General features: G+C 37.0%; 1 protein-coding gene across 2 annotated transcripts in view; it reads left to right on the top strand.

Annotated features, from left to right (window-relative positions):
• fbln2 (fibulin 2) overlaps nucleotides 1–16,766 on the top strand; it is a 41,902-nt gene extending 25,136 nt beyond the window's left edge. Inside the window, exons 6-17 of one of the 2 annotated variants that reach the window (XM_015380184.1) lie at nucleotides 342–551; nucleotides 1,252–1,362; nucleotides 3,275–3,376; nucleotides 5,244–5,375; nucleotides 9,550–9,687; nucleotides 10,416–10,556; nucleotides 12,390–12,518; nucleotides 13,726–13,851; nucleotides 14,182–14,298; nucleotides 14,387–14,515; nucleotides 14,872–14,995; nucleotides 16,194–16,766. In XM_015380184.1, coding sequence (XP_015235670.1) covers nucleotides 342–551; nucleotides 1,252–1,362; nucleotides 3,275–3,376; nucleotides 5,244–5,375; nucleotides 9,550–9,687; nucleotides 10,416–10,556; nucleotides 12,390–12,518; nucleotides 13,726–13,851; nucleotides 14,182–14,298; nucleotides 14,387–14,515; nucleotides 14,872–14,995; nucleotides 16,194–16,551 — 1,817 coding nt within the window. In that variant the 3' untranslated portion in view covers nucleotides 16,552–16,766. The remainder of the gene's footprint in view (nucleotides 1–341; nucleotides 552–1,251; nucleotides 1,363–3,274; nucleotides 3,377–5,243; nucleotides 5,376–9,549; nucleotides 9,688–10,415; nucleotides 10,557–12,389; nucleotides 12,519–13,725; nucleotides 13,852–14,181; nucleotides 14,299–14,386; nucleotides 14,516–14,871; nucleotides 14,996–16,193) is intronic. The other variant, XM_015380185.1, reaches the window with a different exon arrangement.
• The last annotated feature ends 171 nt before the right edge of the window (nucleotides 16,767–16,937 follow it).

Raw genomic sequence — 16,937 nt, 5'->3', positions numbered from 1 at the left:
CTGATAGCAGAACCAATTGACTGCCATTACAGTATTTAAGCAACCAGGGCTTCCCTAAGACCCCAGAGCCACAAGCAGACCTCCTGCTTTACTGAATTTAAAGCCTTTCTTAAATTTTTACGTGCAATATTGAAATTTTTTAGAAAATGAATTTTAGCCCTAAGCCATAATAATCAAAATTGACAGGAATTAGCTTCTGAAAGACATAACATTTTGTAATAAATCTGGATAATATCTAGGTTTTTTATTTAATTTGAAAAGCTGAAATATAATCAGTTCTCAAACTGATGCATCTGTAAGTTATTAGATGCCACTCACATGTAATTATACTTGTGTTTTAGTATCAGACAGCCCATATCCTAAAGAGGCCTTCTCCATTGGTGAGGAGCACGATGGTGAGAATACTGTCGAGGGACCTGTTCAGGACATGGATAAGTGCCTGATGTATGAGAACATCTGCCAGCACAGATGCATCAACACGCCCGACTCTTTCCGCTGTGAGTGCCGCCCCGGCTACGTGCTGCAGGAGGACGGTACCACTTGTGAGCGAGGTAAAGCGAAGTAATGACAACGGGTCGTATTTTGTCTCTGGCATGTTCCAGGGGTGCAGACTCACACAGGGAGAGCAACCTTCTGTGCCATTTAATACTTAAATGAGTTTTACAGCCTGTATGCATGTCAGATAGATCCCATCTGTCATTGTGTTTTCTTTTTTTGACCTGTTTGATTTCCTTCCTTTCTGCAAGACCTAATAACATTTATTCTATTTTTATTCTTCCATCCTGTTCCTGGATCATAGAACCTCACATCTTTTCTGAAGATTTCAACACTGTTTCCTTTTTTCTTGTTGTCATTTTTGCTCACAATCCTTGCTCAAGCCAAAAAAAATCCAAGCATCTGCTCAGACGAACAGTTAAGAGGTATTTTCAGCTACTTTGCAATGGAGCAGGCTTTAATCAGCAACAAAAGCCTGTCCCAACAGGATACCAATGCCAGAGCTCTCAGGCAATTGCTATGAGGTATGGGGCTCACTATTAAACTCTCATGTATGTCTGAAGGCAGTGTTTTTTCCTGCCCCACCTCCGCTGGTATGACAGCTTTCATCCGTAGCCACTTTTACCACATTATTGAATTTATAAGGAGTTATTTGACAAGTCTATAACTAAGACTGCAGTAGAGGATATAGGGGTTGGATTGGTGATCACAGTAAAATCTATCTCACCTGTTCTGTCTGTACTCATGTTTGTGCAGAGACCAACGATGAGGAGAACAGACTGAAGGAGTTTGATCGAGCAGGAGTGGAAACCCCCTCTCCACTTCCTCCTCCAACCCAGCCTTCTGTCCCACTCAACCCCTGTGAAGGTTAGACATTTAGCTTAATTACAGAAGAAACGGCTCACTATGAGCATTTTTGGCATTTTGAAACTAATTAAATGTGCCGAGAAGATAAACATAGGCTGAAGCCAGATCAGGTTTCCACAAAATTAGTCCAGCCACAAAGTGGAAAACACTTGCGAGGTGCAGTGAGTTATAAAGGCTTTCACTGAACTCTGATGCTTTTCTCCTTTTAGTCACATACTTTATGGTAGACCAACAGAAAAATAACGCATATAAAGTTAAAGGTACATGATTTTCAAAAAGCTCCATCATTTAAGATCTATAAAGCTTTTTGCTGTGTTATTTTACAGCTATAAGTATTTTGTGATATGCCTCTACCAGGTTTGTGCAATTTATTTCTAACATCTTTGCCCAGTTTTCATTATAAAATAGCTCAAGCTCAGTGAGACTGGGTAGAGAGCCTGTCTGAAACTCTGTGTTTTAGAGTTGCTACAGATTCTCAATTGGATTTACAGTAGGTCTTGACTTTGACCGGGTAATACTAACACAATAAGATTATCGGATGTATTTTCTGGTTGTATAATTGTGGTCATTATCCTGTAAAAAGGTAAACCACTGCCTTGGACCCAGGTTGGTTGTAGCCTTTATGCTCCTTTCAGCCTTTGCTGATCTGATTGATCGTCTTCTCATCTAGGTAGGACTGAAACCAAATAATGGGGTTAATAGTGATTAAGCAGTCACTAAAATTATTATGTAATTGACAAATTCATGAATGGAATAATCATAAACTAGAGTAAACAGAATAGACAGCTCGAAATCTGCTGAAAGAACAAGCCACTCAGAGTACTACATAAATCAAAGACTAGGAAAAAAACATGTAGTTTTGCTTCTAAGAGGAAAAAACATATTTGTTTGTAAGTATGCTTTATCCAGAACATTTCTGACTACAAAATTTAGTTTTTCTTGCACATTTTTATCATTAACAAAGCATTTAAAATGTGCAATAGATGTCTGTTTTTATGTCCAAACACCTATCTATTGAGGCATGTTAATTTACTACTATCATATATTTTTAAATAAAAATAATTGGTAGATTAATCCATTACTAGGGTATCGATACTTTAAGGCTACCGGTTTGTTTTTGCAAGAAAAGCTTGCTGGGCTTGTGGTCATGCTTAGCTGTTTTAGTGGACTGATTCTGAATTGAAAAGGCGTCTTTGAGATTGTTTAAGTGTATGATGTCGTTTTATAACCTAAACCTAGGTTGACATATGTTTATAGATTATGATTATTTAGTTAACTATTGTGCAAATAAATCTTTAATGCCTCAACTGACCAGATGGAATCAAAATTAGATGAAATTACAGGAACAACTGAACTCTATTTACTCCTGTACCATCTTTTGAAGGTAATTGGTTGTACTTTATTTATGGATATCAAATGATCTAGTTTTTAATACATGTACTTAGCACTTTTACTTTGCACATTTAGGGTTTTGGTCTTTCACATGAAATCTTAATAAAATACTGTGAAGTTTTTAGTTGAACTGTGAGAAACTGTTCAAAGGTTCAAGGGGTAAGAACACTTTGTGTTCTGTAATCTGCACAATGTAAGATTTCCTTGCTATTTTGTATCTTTGGTTGAAGGTCAATCCTATGTAGTCAAAATCTGGAAACTCAAAATATGCTAGGAAGACTTGTCCATGTTGCGTGCATTGATGCTGGATCCAAATACCCAGTTATTGCACTGAATGACTGAACAGTTCGGGGAATAAAATATCTGATACTCAACTGGCTTCCTTTTAAGACCATTTCAGGGTTCCACTTGAAATATAACAACTTTATAAAACGAGAAAAAATTTTCCGAATGATCTGGTGTAGGAATGTCTTTTTTTGGTGTAAAAAAACTATGTAAAACAATAATATATATTTTTCAGGAAGCAACATCTGTGAGCAACAGTGCACCCCAGTGGGGGGAAGGCCCCAGTGCTCCTGTTTCTCAGGATTCTCCCTCAGAGCAGATGGACGTTCATGCGAAGGTAAGGAGCTGAAATGATTGTATATTGCTGAAAGTGGTGTGGGAGTAGAACAAGACCCTCTGAAAATAATTCTATACCCCATTTCTTTCCAGCCAGTGAGGTTTTCTCGCAGAGACTGTCTGACCCCGAGTTGTCTCTTTCACTCATCAGTACCTCATCAGTGCCTGTAGATTTTTCTCAGTAGACATACAGCTCTAATCCCCTGTGGAAAGGTTTTCTTCTTGTTCCCAAACTTAGTCTATAATGGATGGAGTATTTCAACTTTTCAGACAAAGTCAGCATACCATAGATAGCCATTATATTTCACTAAAAATGCTGGTGGACAGACTACTCAGTACAATTCTGGTGTTTTCAAGCTTCTTAAAATATCTTTGCAAGGATGTCATTCCTCCTGACAAAAATTCAGTTTGATAGCCAATTTAATGAAGCATACCTGTTCAGTTCGAGCCTTACATTTTTTGCTAAAACAAGATCAGGACTTTCAATACAAAATATTGATTTTATTGTTTCAAGACCATTTCATGACTAATTCAGCGTTGTTGTGCTGTTGGTCGACTCATTTGGGCTAAGGTTTTAAGTTCCTATTCCTATTCACTTGAAATGTTGCTCTAATGCAATGAATTTGAATGCTTCTGAATATATTTATTTTCCAATTACAGACATTGTATGAGCGTCTAAATCCTCTTTTAACTATGACTATGCAGGATGTTGTCAGAAAAAACACATCCCAGAGTACAGTATGTTTGTTATTCTACCATTGTAGTAGCATTTTTGTAAAAGGCCTAAGCACTGGATGTAAGTTCACTCTGCATCAGGAAACTGACCATTACATACCCTGTTTGTCACGGCTGCAGCCCCATAGAACAAGCACGAGTCTGAAGCCGGGTCAGGCAAACAGATCTGAAAAGGAACAGGATGGCTCAGAGATTTAAAAGACAGTTAAGGTAAACCACTCAGAATGAAATAGGCAGGCTCAGTGGTTGAGAGGAAGAACTGGTCTGCATCAGGAAATCAGAAACCCCAAGGAACTCTGAAGACACTTTCACCACTCGCCAGAGAGGACAAGAATAATCTGCCGCTGATGACTGGATGCAAGCAGCTCTCATTTCCAAGATGGCGCCACCTACGGTCGCCCTGGTCCTCTCGTGCGCCTGTTTTTATTTACCTACTTCATATTATATGTTTCATGTTGCACGATTGTACCATAAAAAATTCCTAGTTGTGAACTCCTTCACTAACAATGGCAATAAACCTGATTCTGATTCTGATTCTGATTCTTATATAGAAGCAGGAGCAGGTGGATCAGATGAGCAGTGATGAGAAAGGTGAATGGAATGAGTAATTAAGCCAGTCATCAGTGCCAAGCTCAGGACACTCCTAGCTTTAAAAGACTATTTTTGGTAAAATAAAATAAAAAGATGTTAGAATAGATATGAAATAATATATGTAGTCATTCAAAAGACAAACTATCTTAGAAACCATTATTTTCCATTCCTAAGGAAAGAAGCCAATCATCTTCAGAACTGAGGTGTCTGTCCAAGCCGTCTCTTGGGAGAACCTTGAAAGACTGAAACCATAACTGGCCCATCTGCTGCCTCACATTATGAGGCTGTTGAAACTGACACAGAGAGAGCTTGTATGGTGACAAATTTCATTGTTCTGTTTTTTTTTTTGTCTTTTATTTGAAGGAAGGCTGAAGGAGACTTGTCCCTTTAATCTGTTCTTATCCGCCCGACTGTCACATTCAGACCATGCAGTTGTTAGATATTTTTTGTACATCTTCTTTACTGTTTTCTCTAAGTCATTTCACTCGTCCTTACAATCCAGGGCCGTCTGTATCCTGACACGTTTTGATTTGTTGTTGCAGATATAGACGAGTGTTTGTCTGCACATGGCTGCCAGTCTAACCAGCGCTGCGTGAACACGAGGGGGAGTTACAGCTGTCAGAGACTGATCACCTGCCCGCCTGGATACCGCATCAACAATGACGTTTGTGAAGGTACTCCCCAACTTATCAGCACTGAGCTGCATCAGTGGGCTTACTTCCACCTACTGTGAACATTTTACCAACTGGGGGATTTGGTATTGCTGTACACTCACAATGTCAGGAAAGTGCATTGTTCAAAAGAATCTCATTTGACTCCCTTGGGACTTAGACAGTGGACATTAGATTTAAAAAAAAAAAACCTCAAGTACACAAATAATTTAACTTGAAATGTCAGCCCACATAAGAAAGCACACTGATGACCTTTATTTTACTGCTCCAATTGTTTTGGTCAACTCTAAATAAAGGTCTGCCTGTGTGCTAGTAATGGGCAGCGCCCGACCTTGGGATGCGATAGTAATCCTCTCAATACGTCTCATTATTTTCATGCACCATAAATTGGGTCTGTTCAAAGGGCCTCATTCTTGAAGCTGCAGCAATGTTCACGGGAGAAGGCTCTCCATGATACGGGAGGTTCAGATGGGCTGTGAGAGCTATTTTTTTAACTGTAGGCGAGGTCACGTGGTTCAGGTTGATGATTGCATCTCATCTTCACTCCCAATGGAGGTTGCTACGCAACACAAAATAGATACTCTTCTGAAGAAACAGATTTTTAAAAAGAAATTCAGACATAAGTCAAAATCCTATGAAAGACTGTATTTATTTTGTGAAATAAGTACTATAAGAAAATTGAAGTTAAAACTTAAGAAATGAAAACATGTATTGCCCTGTTGATTTTGTAGTGATTGATATTGTAATGCAAGGTCTTACTTTCATGTGCCACCACAAAATCGAACTTAGAGGTGTACCTGCTCCAAATGGATAAGTTCTTGTATCTTTAATTCTTTCTTTTTTATGAGTGATAGTAATTTGTGTATAGTTCTATAGTATATAGATGTTTGTGTATAGTATAGTTTTTAATTGAGTTTAACACAATAGCTTCAGCTTACTGGCCTATCTATGTTCAACCTGAAAACATCTATTGCAGTAGGTTCTTCTGAATGAGAACACCTCATTGAAAAGGGATGGATTAATACGTAGGACCTCATCTTTAAAAGTTATTCATATTTTAAAACACATGCAAAATTGTTAGCGCCTACAAAGCTGGTCTACAAACTGGGTGTAAAGTGAATTGCATGTGTAAAACAAGGAGAACAGCAGGTGCAAACGTTGCTGTTGGGTCAATATGCTAATCATATTCTAATGACCAAAGGACACAAATTTATGTGTGGAGGAACAGCAAAAGGTAATAATTACCACCTGCAAGATTGTGGCTGCAGTTATTTCACATATATTTAGCACATTTGAAATTCAGATGCAAACTTCCTCGCAAAAGTTTTTGGGGTCATCATTGGGGCCAAAACAAAGGCATTAGTTCAGTGACAGATGTACACAGAGAGACAATGTGAACGTGCAAACATATTTGTATGTTCTGGAAATTGAGAAATAAATTTAGTAGAAAAAGACAGCTGAACTGAAAACACATCAAAACAAAACACCAACAGCTACCCAAAAACAACCATCACAAAGAAACTTGGAAGGAAGAGGGAGAGGGCTGAAAGTGAGCATATTAGCCATTTGACTAGTTTATCTATTTGATATTAATGTATAATCCTATAGGTATTTTATTGTTTGTCTGATTGTATAAAGTCGTTTAATTTGGCAAAATGGCAGAGAAGAAGCATGTCCTGTTAGCATAGCTCTACAAGACAAAAAGGTGAGTTTTAAAAGCAGAAATGGTTCCAGGATCACATTACGAAGAAGCAGAATTTTCCGTTGGTGTCTTTTTCTATTCTTTAATGCACCAGCCTGGAAGATGGGAAGCTTTGCAGTAAATAAACAGAGAAGGGATTGCATTACATAATACATTTTCTTGATAATTTTGGCAGTGAGTACTGACATCATCATGTACAATACAGCAAGTACTTTCTCACCTTTTCCAATAGTTTGTATGGTATTATACATAAATTTGTCTAGACTGTGTGTTTCTGCATTCATTTTCCTACAACTTTGTCCAATTCTTTTCCAAATCTTTATCATTGGGATAATTTTACAGACTGCACATTATACTGAAATTCCTCTGTACTATATTGTTTGTACATTTTTCCTACTTTGTTTATAATTGTTTTCCTGTTATTGACTTCCTCCATGAACTGAAACTACACAAATCGAACCTTTAACTGGCTGCTCCATATTAATAACTGGATGATTGCTAAAGATGTTTAAGAGCCATCGCTTAGGAGTAGGATCAGCTAATCAGCTTATTTTGTTTTCCTTATCTACACTGCTTAAGACACTCTTAGGCTAGTTAGAAGTCCCCCTCACTACTTCCAACTCTTTTAAACTAGTAGTTGCCCTGATATGTATGAATGACTTTTATCTTACCATAGTAGAATTCAAAAATAAATTGTAGAATTTTTCAAATTCAAATTTCTTTTTCCGCTATGATAAAACCAAAAGATTCTTTGTGAATATGGGCTCTGACCCTAAGATTATTGTTATTTTACTTGTTAAATTTACATTTGATCCGGTTTTTCTGTCAGAAATGGAACTTTATTCAGCTCAGAAATCATGGAATAATTTTTTTGTCAATTTTGTCCTTATATCAGTGCTTCTTGGCATTAATCTTATACATTAGCTTTTCTTTCTTAAATAGTGCCACATTGCTCAGTGGGTAGCACTGCTGCCTTGCAGGAAGAAGGTTTCTGGTTAGAGTTTGCATATTCTACCTGAGCATCCGTGGGTTCTCTCCGGGTACTCTGGCTTCCTGCCACAGTCCAAAAACGACTGTTAGGTTAATTGGCTTCTCTAAATTCTCCTTAGGTGTGAGTGTGTGCATGAAAGTTGTTTGTCCTGTTTGTCTCTGTGTTGCCCTGCGACAGACAGTTGGACAGACAGTTGGACAGACAGTTAGGCATCCGCTGACAGGATTTGGCACATTTTTTTTCCCATTTGCAAAACCCACATTTTTAGCTCTGTGGTCCAACCTGCTAATGGATTTTTCTCACAAATGTGGCAACAGTTAAAGGTTTTCCAATAATGCGAGGTTTGTTTTCAAAAAGCATCGTTACAACAAAGACACAATCAACCAAACACCTTTTTTAATTCTGGGTAAATGATTTCTTCCTAATTATAGATTATTATAATGCACAGTGTAAATATAAATGCCTGACCTGTCCTATGTATAATGTTCTACAGTGACACATAGCCAATTGGTTTCCTAAATTATACTGTGGATTAGATAATACAGCAATCATATACTTTACACCTCTGCATTATCTTTTATTAGTTTAGAACAATCTGTGAAAATATACATATATTTATCTTTAACATCATGGTTAAATCACCTCTTCTTGACATTTTTGGTATGTAGATCAAAGTAGTTGAACACAGATTGATTTAGTTAAACATTCCAAACCGCTTTCATTCAGTTTTTTTTTTTTTTTACTGAAAAATGTGAGGGAAGCCAACGTCCATCTCCTAATCATTAAACTAATCTCTCTGAGGGGGGGGTTTCTCTGGAAAAAATGCTAAGGCCTACTCTCCACCTTCTAAAATAAAAAAAAACAGTCATATCTGTGACCCATCTGTTGAAGCAGATTAGAATAGAATAGAATAGAATAGAATAGAATAGAATAGAATAGAATAGAATAGAATAGAATAGAATAGAATAGAATATATGGAATCAAATAGAATAGAACAGAATAGAATAGTGGGGAATGGCAGGTGTTTTAGCAGCAAAGTTTCTTTACAGCCACTTTAATTCTAAAATCCTGTAAACCCGTTCACATCTAAAATATTTTTTTTTTTTCATTTTTCTGTAAGATCTCAAGGTTATAGTTAATACTTTTGCAACAGATATGGAAGATTGATTGACAAAACATAAATCTTCTAGAATACAGGTGGTGGATAATTCATGGGGGAGTGTTTTGCATTCATCAGTGACAGACTCCAAGGATAGAATGATGTGTTGGACCACTGTTGTGTTGATTTATTAGCACTATCATCAAATGAAAAAATAAATAAGCTCTCATTCAGTGTGTTTTAATTAGATCAAGATTAATTTGTAAAGGTGCTGCTTTCAAGCTGTCAGAAATGCAGTTTCCTCCTGAGCTGCAGTGCCATCCAGTGGAGAGATACTGCACTACAGTCATTTTCAATTCATGACTTCCCATTTGTTTTGCTGCAGATATTGATGAGTGCATGATGGGAAGCCACAACTGTGGAGCTGGGCTTGTCTGCATGAATACAGAAGGTTCATTCAGGTGCAACTCCAAACCTCTCTGCCCTGCTGGCTTTAAGCAGGACACTGTGGGAAACTGCATAGGTAAGAAAAACATGAACATGCTCTTTCGTTTGACATCTAATTCCTTACTCAGTCTGATTCTTGTTACTTTTATAATATATAAAAGGATTATAAACATGGGGGAAAATCCTTTAAAAATAGATGAATTATTAAAATTGTTTTATGTAAAGTTAGCTCATTTTTAATATATTGATACCAACCAAAGATAAAATAACATTATGATATTCCTTATCTTTTTGTGCAAACTGATGAGTGAATCAGTGCAGACATTTTTCCACATATGACTCACTGTCTACAAACAATCACAGATGAACGCCATGCAGATGAATCAGTTGCCGTGCAGTGGCAGAGGGGTTAAATGCCACACAGACAGGAGATCAGAAACGTAGCTGTGAGGGGTTGCAGAGGGGGTGGATAAAAGCCAATCCCCTGTCCTCCTCCAGTACAAACTGATGCTGCGGAATTAGCCCCCAGGGGCAGGAACTTGGGCATGCAGAGGCAGCAGACGCCTATATAATAGGACTGTAGAAGAAATGCTGTTAGAAAAGATAAACTGGAGAAAGTGCAACAACAAAGCTATACAGGGGAATGTGACTGTGTGATCTGTGTTTGCTTTGATACCTCAGCACAGAGCGGCTAAAGTAATGCCCCCTGGTCTCTCATGTCTTGTCTGTGTGACTACATGACTCTCCTCCCATCTCCTGCTTTCTTCCCTTGTGCTTCCCTGCCTTTCTGTGTGTCCACACCAGATATAGATGAGTGCGCTACTTTGACCCAGGCCTGCAGTTCAGGATTTACCTGTGTCAACACAGCAGGGTCCTTCATCTGCAACAGGAAGATAATATGTAGCCATGGCTATCATGCCAGCCCTGATGGATCCAGATGTGTTGGTAAGATTTGCAACAATTACACAGCGTGCAAAACACATCAGATCTAGTGTACAGACTTAAAATCTGCAGAACAACAGATTATTCTCTTACAAATACAGAGAGGTTTAGTAACATATTCACATCCTTTAGTTTCTCCACATGTTGTTACAAACTAACCATAAATCTTGTTGTTTTTTTTGTGATAGACCAATATAAAATAATTAATAGTGATGTTATTTGTATGATTACGTTTTCTTTGTTTGTTTTCATGAATATTAAATATCACTACACCGCTTCTGAAACAGTACTCTGTAAAACCACCTTTCACTACAAGTCAAACCTCACGGGGCTTGCAGCCTCTAACAAGCTTCCTGTCAGGATTGGGCTGTGTGTCGCTCCATACATCTTTCTAATAAACTCACACCACCTGTCCCTGCTGAAAAAAACCTGTCTCACTGCTTGCTGCCTTAACGATTGGGGCAGCGTGTTTTAGGTGATGTGCTGTATTAGTTTCATGTCACATACTATTTTGTATATTTTATTTGGGTCTCATTTGACCAGAGTACCTTTTCCAATATGCTTACAAAATAATTTGTTTCAAAATGGGTTTCTTTTTTTTCTTATGATATCTCTTCCCTATAAGACACATTTATTAACTAAACCACCAATAGTTATTCTATCAATGAATCCTTCCATCACCTGAGCTCTGGGTCTCTCCATCTCCTCCAGAGTTAGCATAATACTCTTGGTTTCCCTTCTAAATAATGATTTGCTTACTAGGAAACATGTTAAGTGATCAGACTCTTCTTTGTATGTTTGTATTTGCACCCAGGATTTCCCCATTGTGGGACAATAACTGGATATCCTATTCTATTCTATTCTATTCTATTCTATTCTATTCTATTCTATTCTATTCTATTCTATTCTATTCTATTCTATTCTATTCTATTCTATTCTTCTATTTGGCTGATTACTTATTTACATTTACCTGATTATGAAAATGAGGTCCTGATTATTCAGTGCCCTTTATGAATATTAGAGTGTAGATGCTCTAATATAATCTTATTATAATCTAATATAATCTTACTCTTCCTGTATATCCCTGACCCCTCTGCTGTTTCCTTAGATATTATGATGCAGGTTTGTTCAGTTGTGTCAAATGAGAATTTGGTACTGTACCAATTACAAGTTTGGTCATTTTTGAAGATGACTGGGTTGCATAATTAACAGGCATAAGACCATATCATGTTTTATTTTTGCACTGCTAGACATAATGTGCACACTGACACAAAGTTGTAATTAAGTATTTATGCATTTTTGGTATCACTAAGTTTCTTTTATTTCCAAACCTTTATGTATTACTTTAATCGTTTGGTTTCTTAACAGAGGTAACCGAGAGCAAATTTAAATACAATTAGGACGGCAAAGCTCAAATTTGGTTCTCTACCTTAGTTGATTCAAAGGTAGCGCCAGTAAAAGTCATAGTTATACGAGACTAATATTACTTAGAATATTGAAATATTTTACAAAGAACAATATTATCATTTTACATTTTAGATGCCAGAATAGGTGTTAATTTCATGTAGCAAAAAACCTTTAGCATGTTTTGTTTTAATTACTAATTTTTATTTAAAAAAAGATAGAAATGTTTAGACCTATTTATTATGTTTTATTATCAATTAATTATGCTTTCAATTCTATCATTTACATATTTTAGAATAAGGGTGAAAAGAATAATTATTTTTATCAACATTGACAAAGGGAAATAAGCTTAAAATCTTTTTTTTAAATGTTATATTTGGAGGTATTTTCCAGCTGGGACTCTGATGTCTTTTCTTTGTTTATTTCTATTAGATGTAAATGAATGTGAGAGTGGCCTTCATCGCTGTGGAGAGGGACAGCTGTGCCACAATATGCCGGGCTCTTACCGATGCGAGTGCCAGACTGGGTACCAATATGATTCATTCAGGAGGATGTGTGTAGGTATGCTAACCATTATATGTGTGGCATGGAAAGGAATACATTTAGAAAGAATTTTTTAGGTTTTCCTTATTCTTTCTAATTGACATATTTTATAAACATCTCCCACCTCTCACTCGCTTTGATGTTAATATTAGCTAAATCATAATATAAGTTAGCATGATAGATTATAAGCTGTTGTTACATTACCTGATGATCATTACCCAAGATAGATTAACTCTGACATTAAATGTGCACGTGTGTAATGATAACAATATGAAAAATAAAGAAAGTTCTTACAATCATAATACTTAAAGGTATAATGGAGGATGTTCTTCTTCCGGGTGGATCATCAAAGTAAGTGGTCCTACTAATTTTAAATAATTCTGGTGATATGTATACTTAAGGCCATCCTACGTTCTTTTCACTTCTGAGTCTGACATTGTGGAAAAATTGCAAATGGGCACGAGGAGAAATGGGCTCGTGCATGCTCTTGCACGTGTTTAATAAGCGTTCCCACTCAGGTAGGGGTACAGGGTTGTGCATGTGCATTTTTTTTTTAAGAAGAGAGGGCGGGTGTTTAAAAAAAAAAAAAAAATGAAAATCCTCCATTGTACCTTTAATATGCTATTAGCTAATTGCCCATTTTTTTTCCTATAGAAAAAATTATGATAACTAGCATCAGTTCATAGTCATAAACAGATTTTCACATGAACAGGTGTTTATGTCTATCATGTGTGTTTATCTTCCCAGTGACAGCTACCATCATATTTGCTTCTGAATTTTTTCTCTAGTTTCTGCTTATTCTGTTCTTCCTTTTTTTATCTTCAATTCTTAACGACTTTTTCACTCATCCATTACAGTACATATAGTTTGCTATTTCGTTTTCTGGCTGCCTCTCATGCTGTTTATTATTGTAGCTCTGAGCCAGTCCAGCAGCCTGTCTCTTAAGGATGAGAGTGGATTACAGATCACATCTTTTCACTCTGCTGCCGCTTCTCTCTCTACACGTGTTTTACTGTGTTGTGTTTCCCACTATAATACACTCTACTCTGAATATTTTGACTATCAGCAGACAGATGATTTTCACACGTACACACTTTTGCACAGGACACCAAGTGTGCACGTCCTCCCTTAAACACACGCCACCTGCACGCATTGGTGTCGACATGCATAAAGTGCCCTTTCCCAAGGCATGATGACGATGATGATGGTCCTTTCTACCCCTCAGATGTGAACGAGTGTTGGCGCTACCCTGGCCGTCTTTGTGCCCAGACCTGTGAGAACACCCCAGGCTCCTATGAATGCTTGTGCACTTCTGGTTTCCGCTTATCTGCTGATGGCAAGAACTGTGAAGGTGTGTTTTTGTTAATGTCAGTCGGCTAGGGCGTGTGTGCATGTTGCTTCATGTTTTTATTTTTTTTTAATGGATTTTTGTGTGAAAATATGCATGCCTGGACAGCGTCCTTGTGTACATTCACAAACAGTCTGGCTTAAAGGGCAAAGCTGTTTTTTGGAAGTTTGATTAGTTGCGTTACTCTTGGTGTATGCTCTGCCTTGAAGCGAGAACAAACCCAAAAGTAGACCTGTCTTCATAACATCTTGTTTAAACGTGATAATTAAAACAATGAAGATCCTTTGATCATGTGAATTATGACACTAATGAGCTCTAACCTCCAATCGGTAGATGTGAATGAGTGTCTGGCTAGCCCGTGCAATCAGGAGTGTGCCAACATCTATGGTTCATACCAGTGCTACTGCAGAAAGGGGTTCTACCTCAGGGAGGATGGGCATACTTGTGAAGGTGGGCACCGCAAACACCAAATTCATCACAGATTCATGAGAAATTCATAGCTTTATTTTTTATTCAATTTATCTTCTTTCTCACTCAGACATTGATGAATGCTCCCAGGGAATTGGCCACCTGTGTTCCTACAGGTGTGTGAATGCACCAGGCAGTTACCACTGTGCTTGTCCTGAATATGGATACACCATGTCTCCAAATGGACGATCTTGCAGAGGCAAGTGAATTAATCTTCCCTTCCAAGACTAAATGGGAATATTTTTACTCTACTGCAGCCAATTCTTTACCAATCTGCCTCATTTAGTTCCTTCCTTAAATTGATTTTAGAAATTGCTAAGAAGCCATTTACCTTTAACCAAGTAGAGCGTAAGGCTTCTGCTAAATATAATTGGTAGTCTTAGTGTGGTGCAATAATTACACACGCTATAAAATTTTACTGGCCTAAAACTCTTGTCTTGCTAATTTGATTTTTTTCTCCAGTTAGGCAGCTTTCTTTTTTGCTTCATTTTATCCTGTTGTAGCAAACACCTGGCAGTAAAACAGTTCTACTGATACTTTCTATGTGTGGCTTAGATATTGATGAGTGCAGCACTGGGACCCATAACTGCTCTCTGGCTGAGAAGTGCTACAACATCCAAGGAGGATACCGCTGCCTTTCTTTGAGCTGTCCTCCAAACTACCGCAAAGTGACAGACACGTAAGTTATGGAAACCATTTAGAGTCCCTGTTCACGATTTTCATTTATAAAATGTTGAAAAATGCTTGACATAAGATAGCATTCATTGTTTTCTATTCTATAATAGGATAACTGATTTAGTTTTCTCCGTATCAGAGGATTTCCCCCACTTTTTGTTGTTTGCCTTTTTTTATTTTATGAGGTAATGTATGGAAAATATATGAATTTATGTTCCCTCTGCAATAACATAAACATCTGATAAGCATCAATACATATGCTGCACAAACAGGGGGCGATATTATCACATTAAAAGCAATCAAAAGTCAAAATAACATCTTGTGCATGACTAAGAAAATTAAGGCTAAAGATAAAAGGTTTGTTGCATCATACTTATACCTTTAAAATTAGCTGAAAACCAAATAAATCAAAATTTAAAATGAATATACTATTCTGTTATTCATATAGTGATAATATTAGGAAGCAATTTTGGGCATCCATAAATAGGGTCTTTCACATTTATATTCAGTTATCTGGACATTTAAAAAATATCTTTAAAGGATTTCCATTATAGAAAGCACTTTTAAACAATCTCTCAAAAGCAGATGACATTCTCAGTTTTAAAAAGCCTTAAGCACAAGATGCTAGTTATTAAATCAATGTAACTAAAATGAATCAGGCTAACTACGTACTATCAGCAAGACTACCCTTTATTAATGGTTGCATCAAAATAAAAGAAAATGTAAGGCAATGAAGAAGGTGGGAGTGTTGCTTCTTTGCCAGATGTGAAAGAATACTGATAAAAAACACTGGTTTAAAATGTATACCTGCTTAATTTTCACCTGACCCATAGGGTTTGACCCTCTTAGGGTTATTTCTATAAGTAACACTTGTGATATTATATGATATGTGATATTATTATGTATAATAATTTATTCCTTGAAGTCGCAGGAACAATTAAGATTTAGTTGTTTAGATATGAGAAATGTAATCTTTAATGGGCTCTGCTCTGAATAGCTGTTTATTGGCCTAACCATTAGTTTCCTTCTCACTCTCCAAAAGCATGTCTCTCTACCTGCTGTCTGCTGTAGGTAACATGTTAACTAATTATATCTACCCCAATTCTCTAAATGCTATAAAAACATAACTATGATTATTGAAAAATGTAAAATTTTAGAGTGAAGAGCTGTTATGTCTAGTTTTTCCTTTTTGTTGTTTGTAGGCGCTGTGAGCGGATCAGCTGTTCCAACCACTTGGAATGTCAGAACTCTCCTCTGAGAATCACCTACTACTACCTCAGCTTCCCATCCAACATCGTCATCCCCGCTCAGATCTTCCGCATCGGTCCCGCTCCTGCGTACTCTGGTGACAATGTTATTGTGACTGTCACACAGGGGAACGAGGAAAACTTCTTCAGCACCAGGAAACTGAATGCCTACACAGGTGCTGTGTTCTTACAGCGACAGGTGCAGGGCCCAAGGGATTTTCTAATCACCGTGGAGATGAAACTTTGGAGGCAGGGGAAATTTACCACCTTCCAAGCCAAGATCTATGTTTTCATCACGGGAAATTTACTGTAATCGCTGCTATTACTGGGATCAGAATGGAACCTAATACAGTGTATTATTCAGGTCTTTGTTGAGAAGAGTTTGACCTGATTGGAAATGTTGCAAGAAAAATAGAATTTTTAAAAGATTATATATCCTGTTTTTGTTATCTAATCATTCCTCTGAGATTTTTTTTTGTATTCTGTCAGATGACATACATATATGTATCTGATCATATATATATATATATTATATATATATATAATATATATATATATATATATACCCTTACATACCCTTCCATTAAAGACAGAAAATCTGATGCCAGTGACATAAATGAACAAAAGTAATAACAATGACAATGATAAAAAACTGGAAATTATGACAGGGATTTTATATATGTGTGTATATGTGTATAT

The sequence above is a fragment of the Cyprinodon variegatus genome, unplaced genomic scaffold, assembly GCF_000732505.1.
Source record: "Cyprinodon variegatus isolate N-32 unplaced genomic scaffold, C_variegatus-1.0 Scaffold208, whole genome shotgun sequence".
NCBI lineage: Eukaryota > Metazoa > Chordata > Actinopteri > Cyprinodontiformes > Cyprinodontidae > Cyprinodon > Cyprinodon variegatus.
This window is presented reverse-complemented; position numbering and strand designations above follow the sequence as displayed.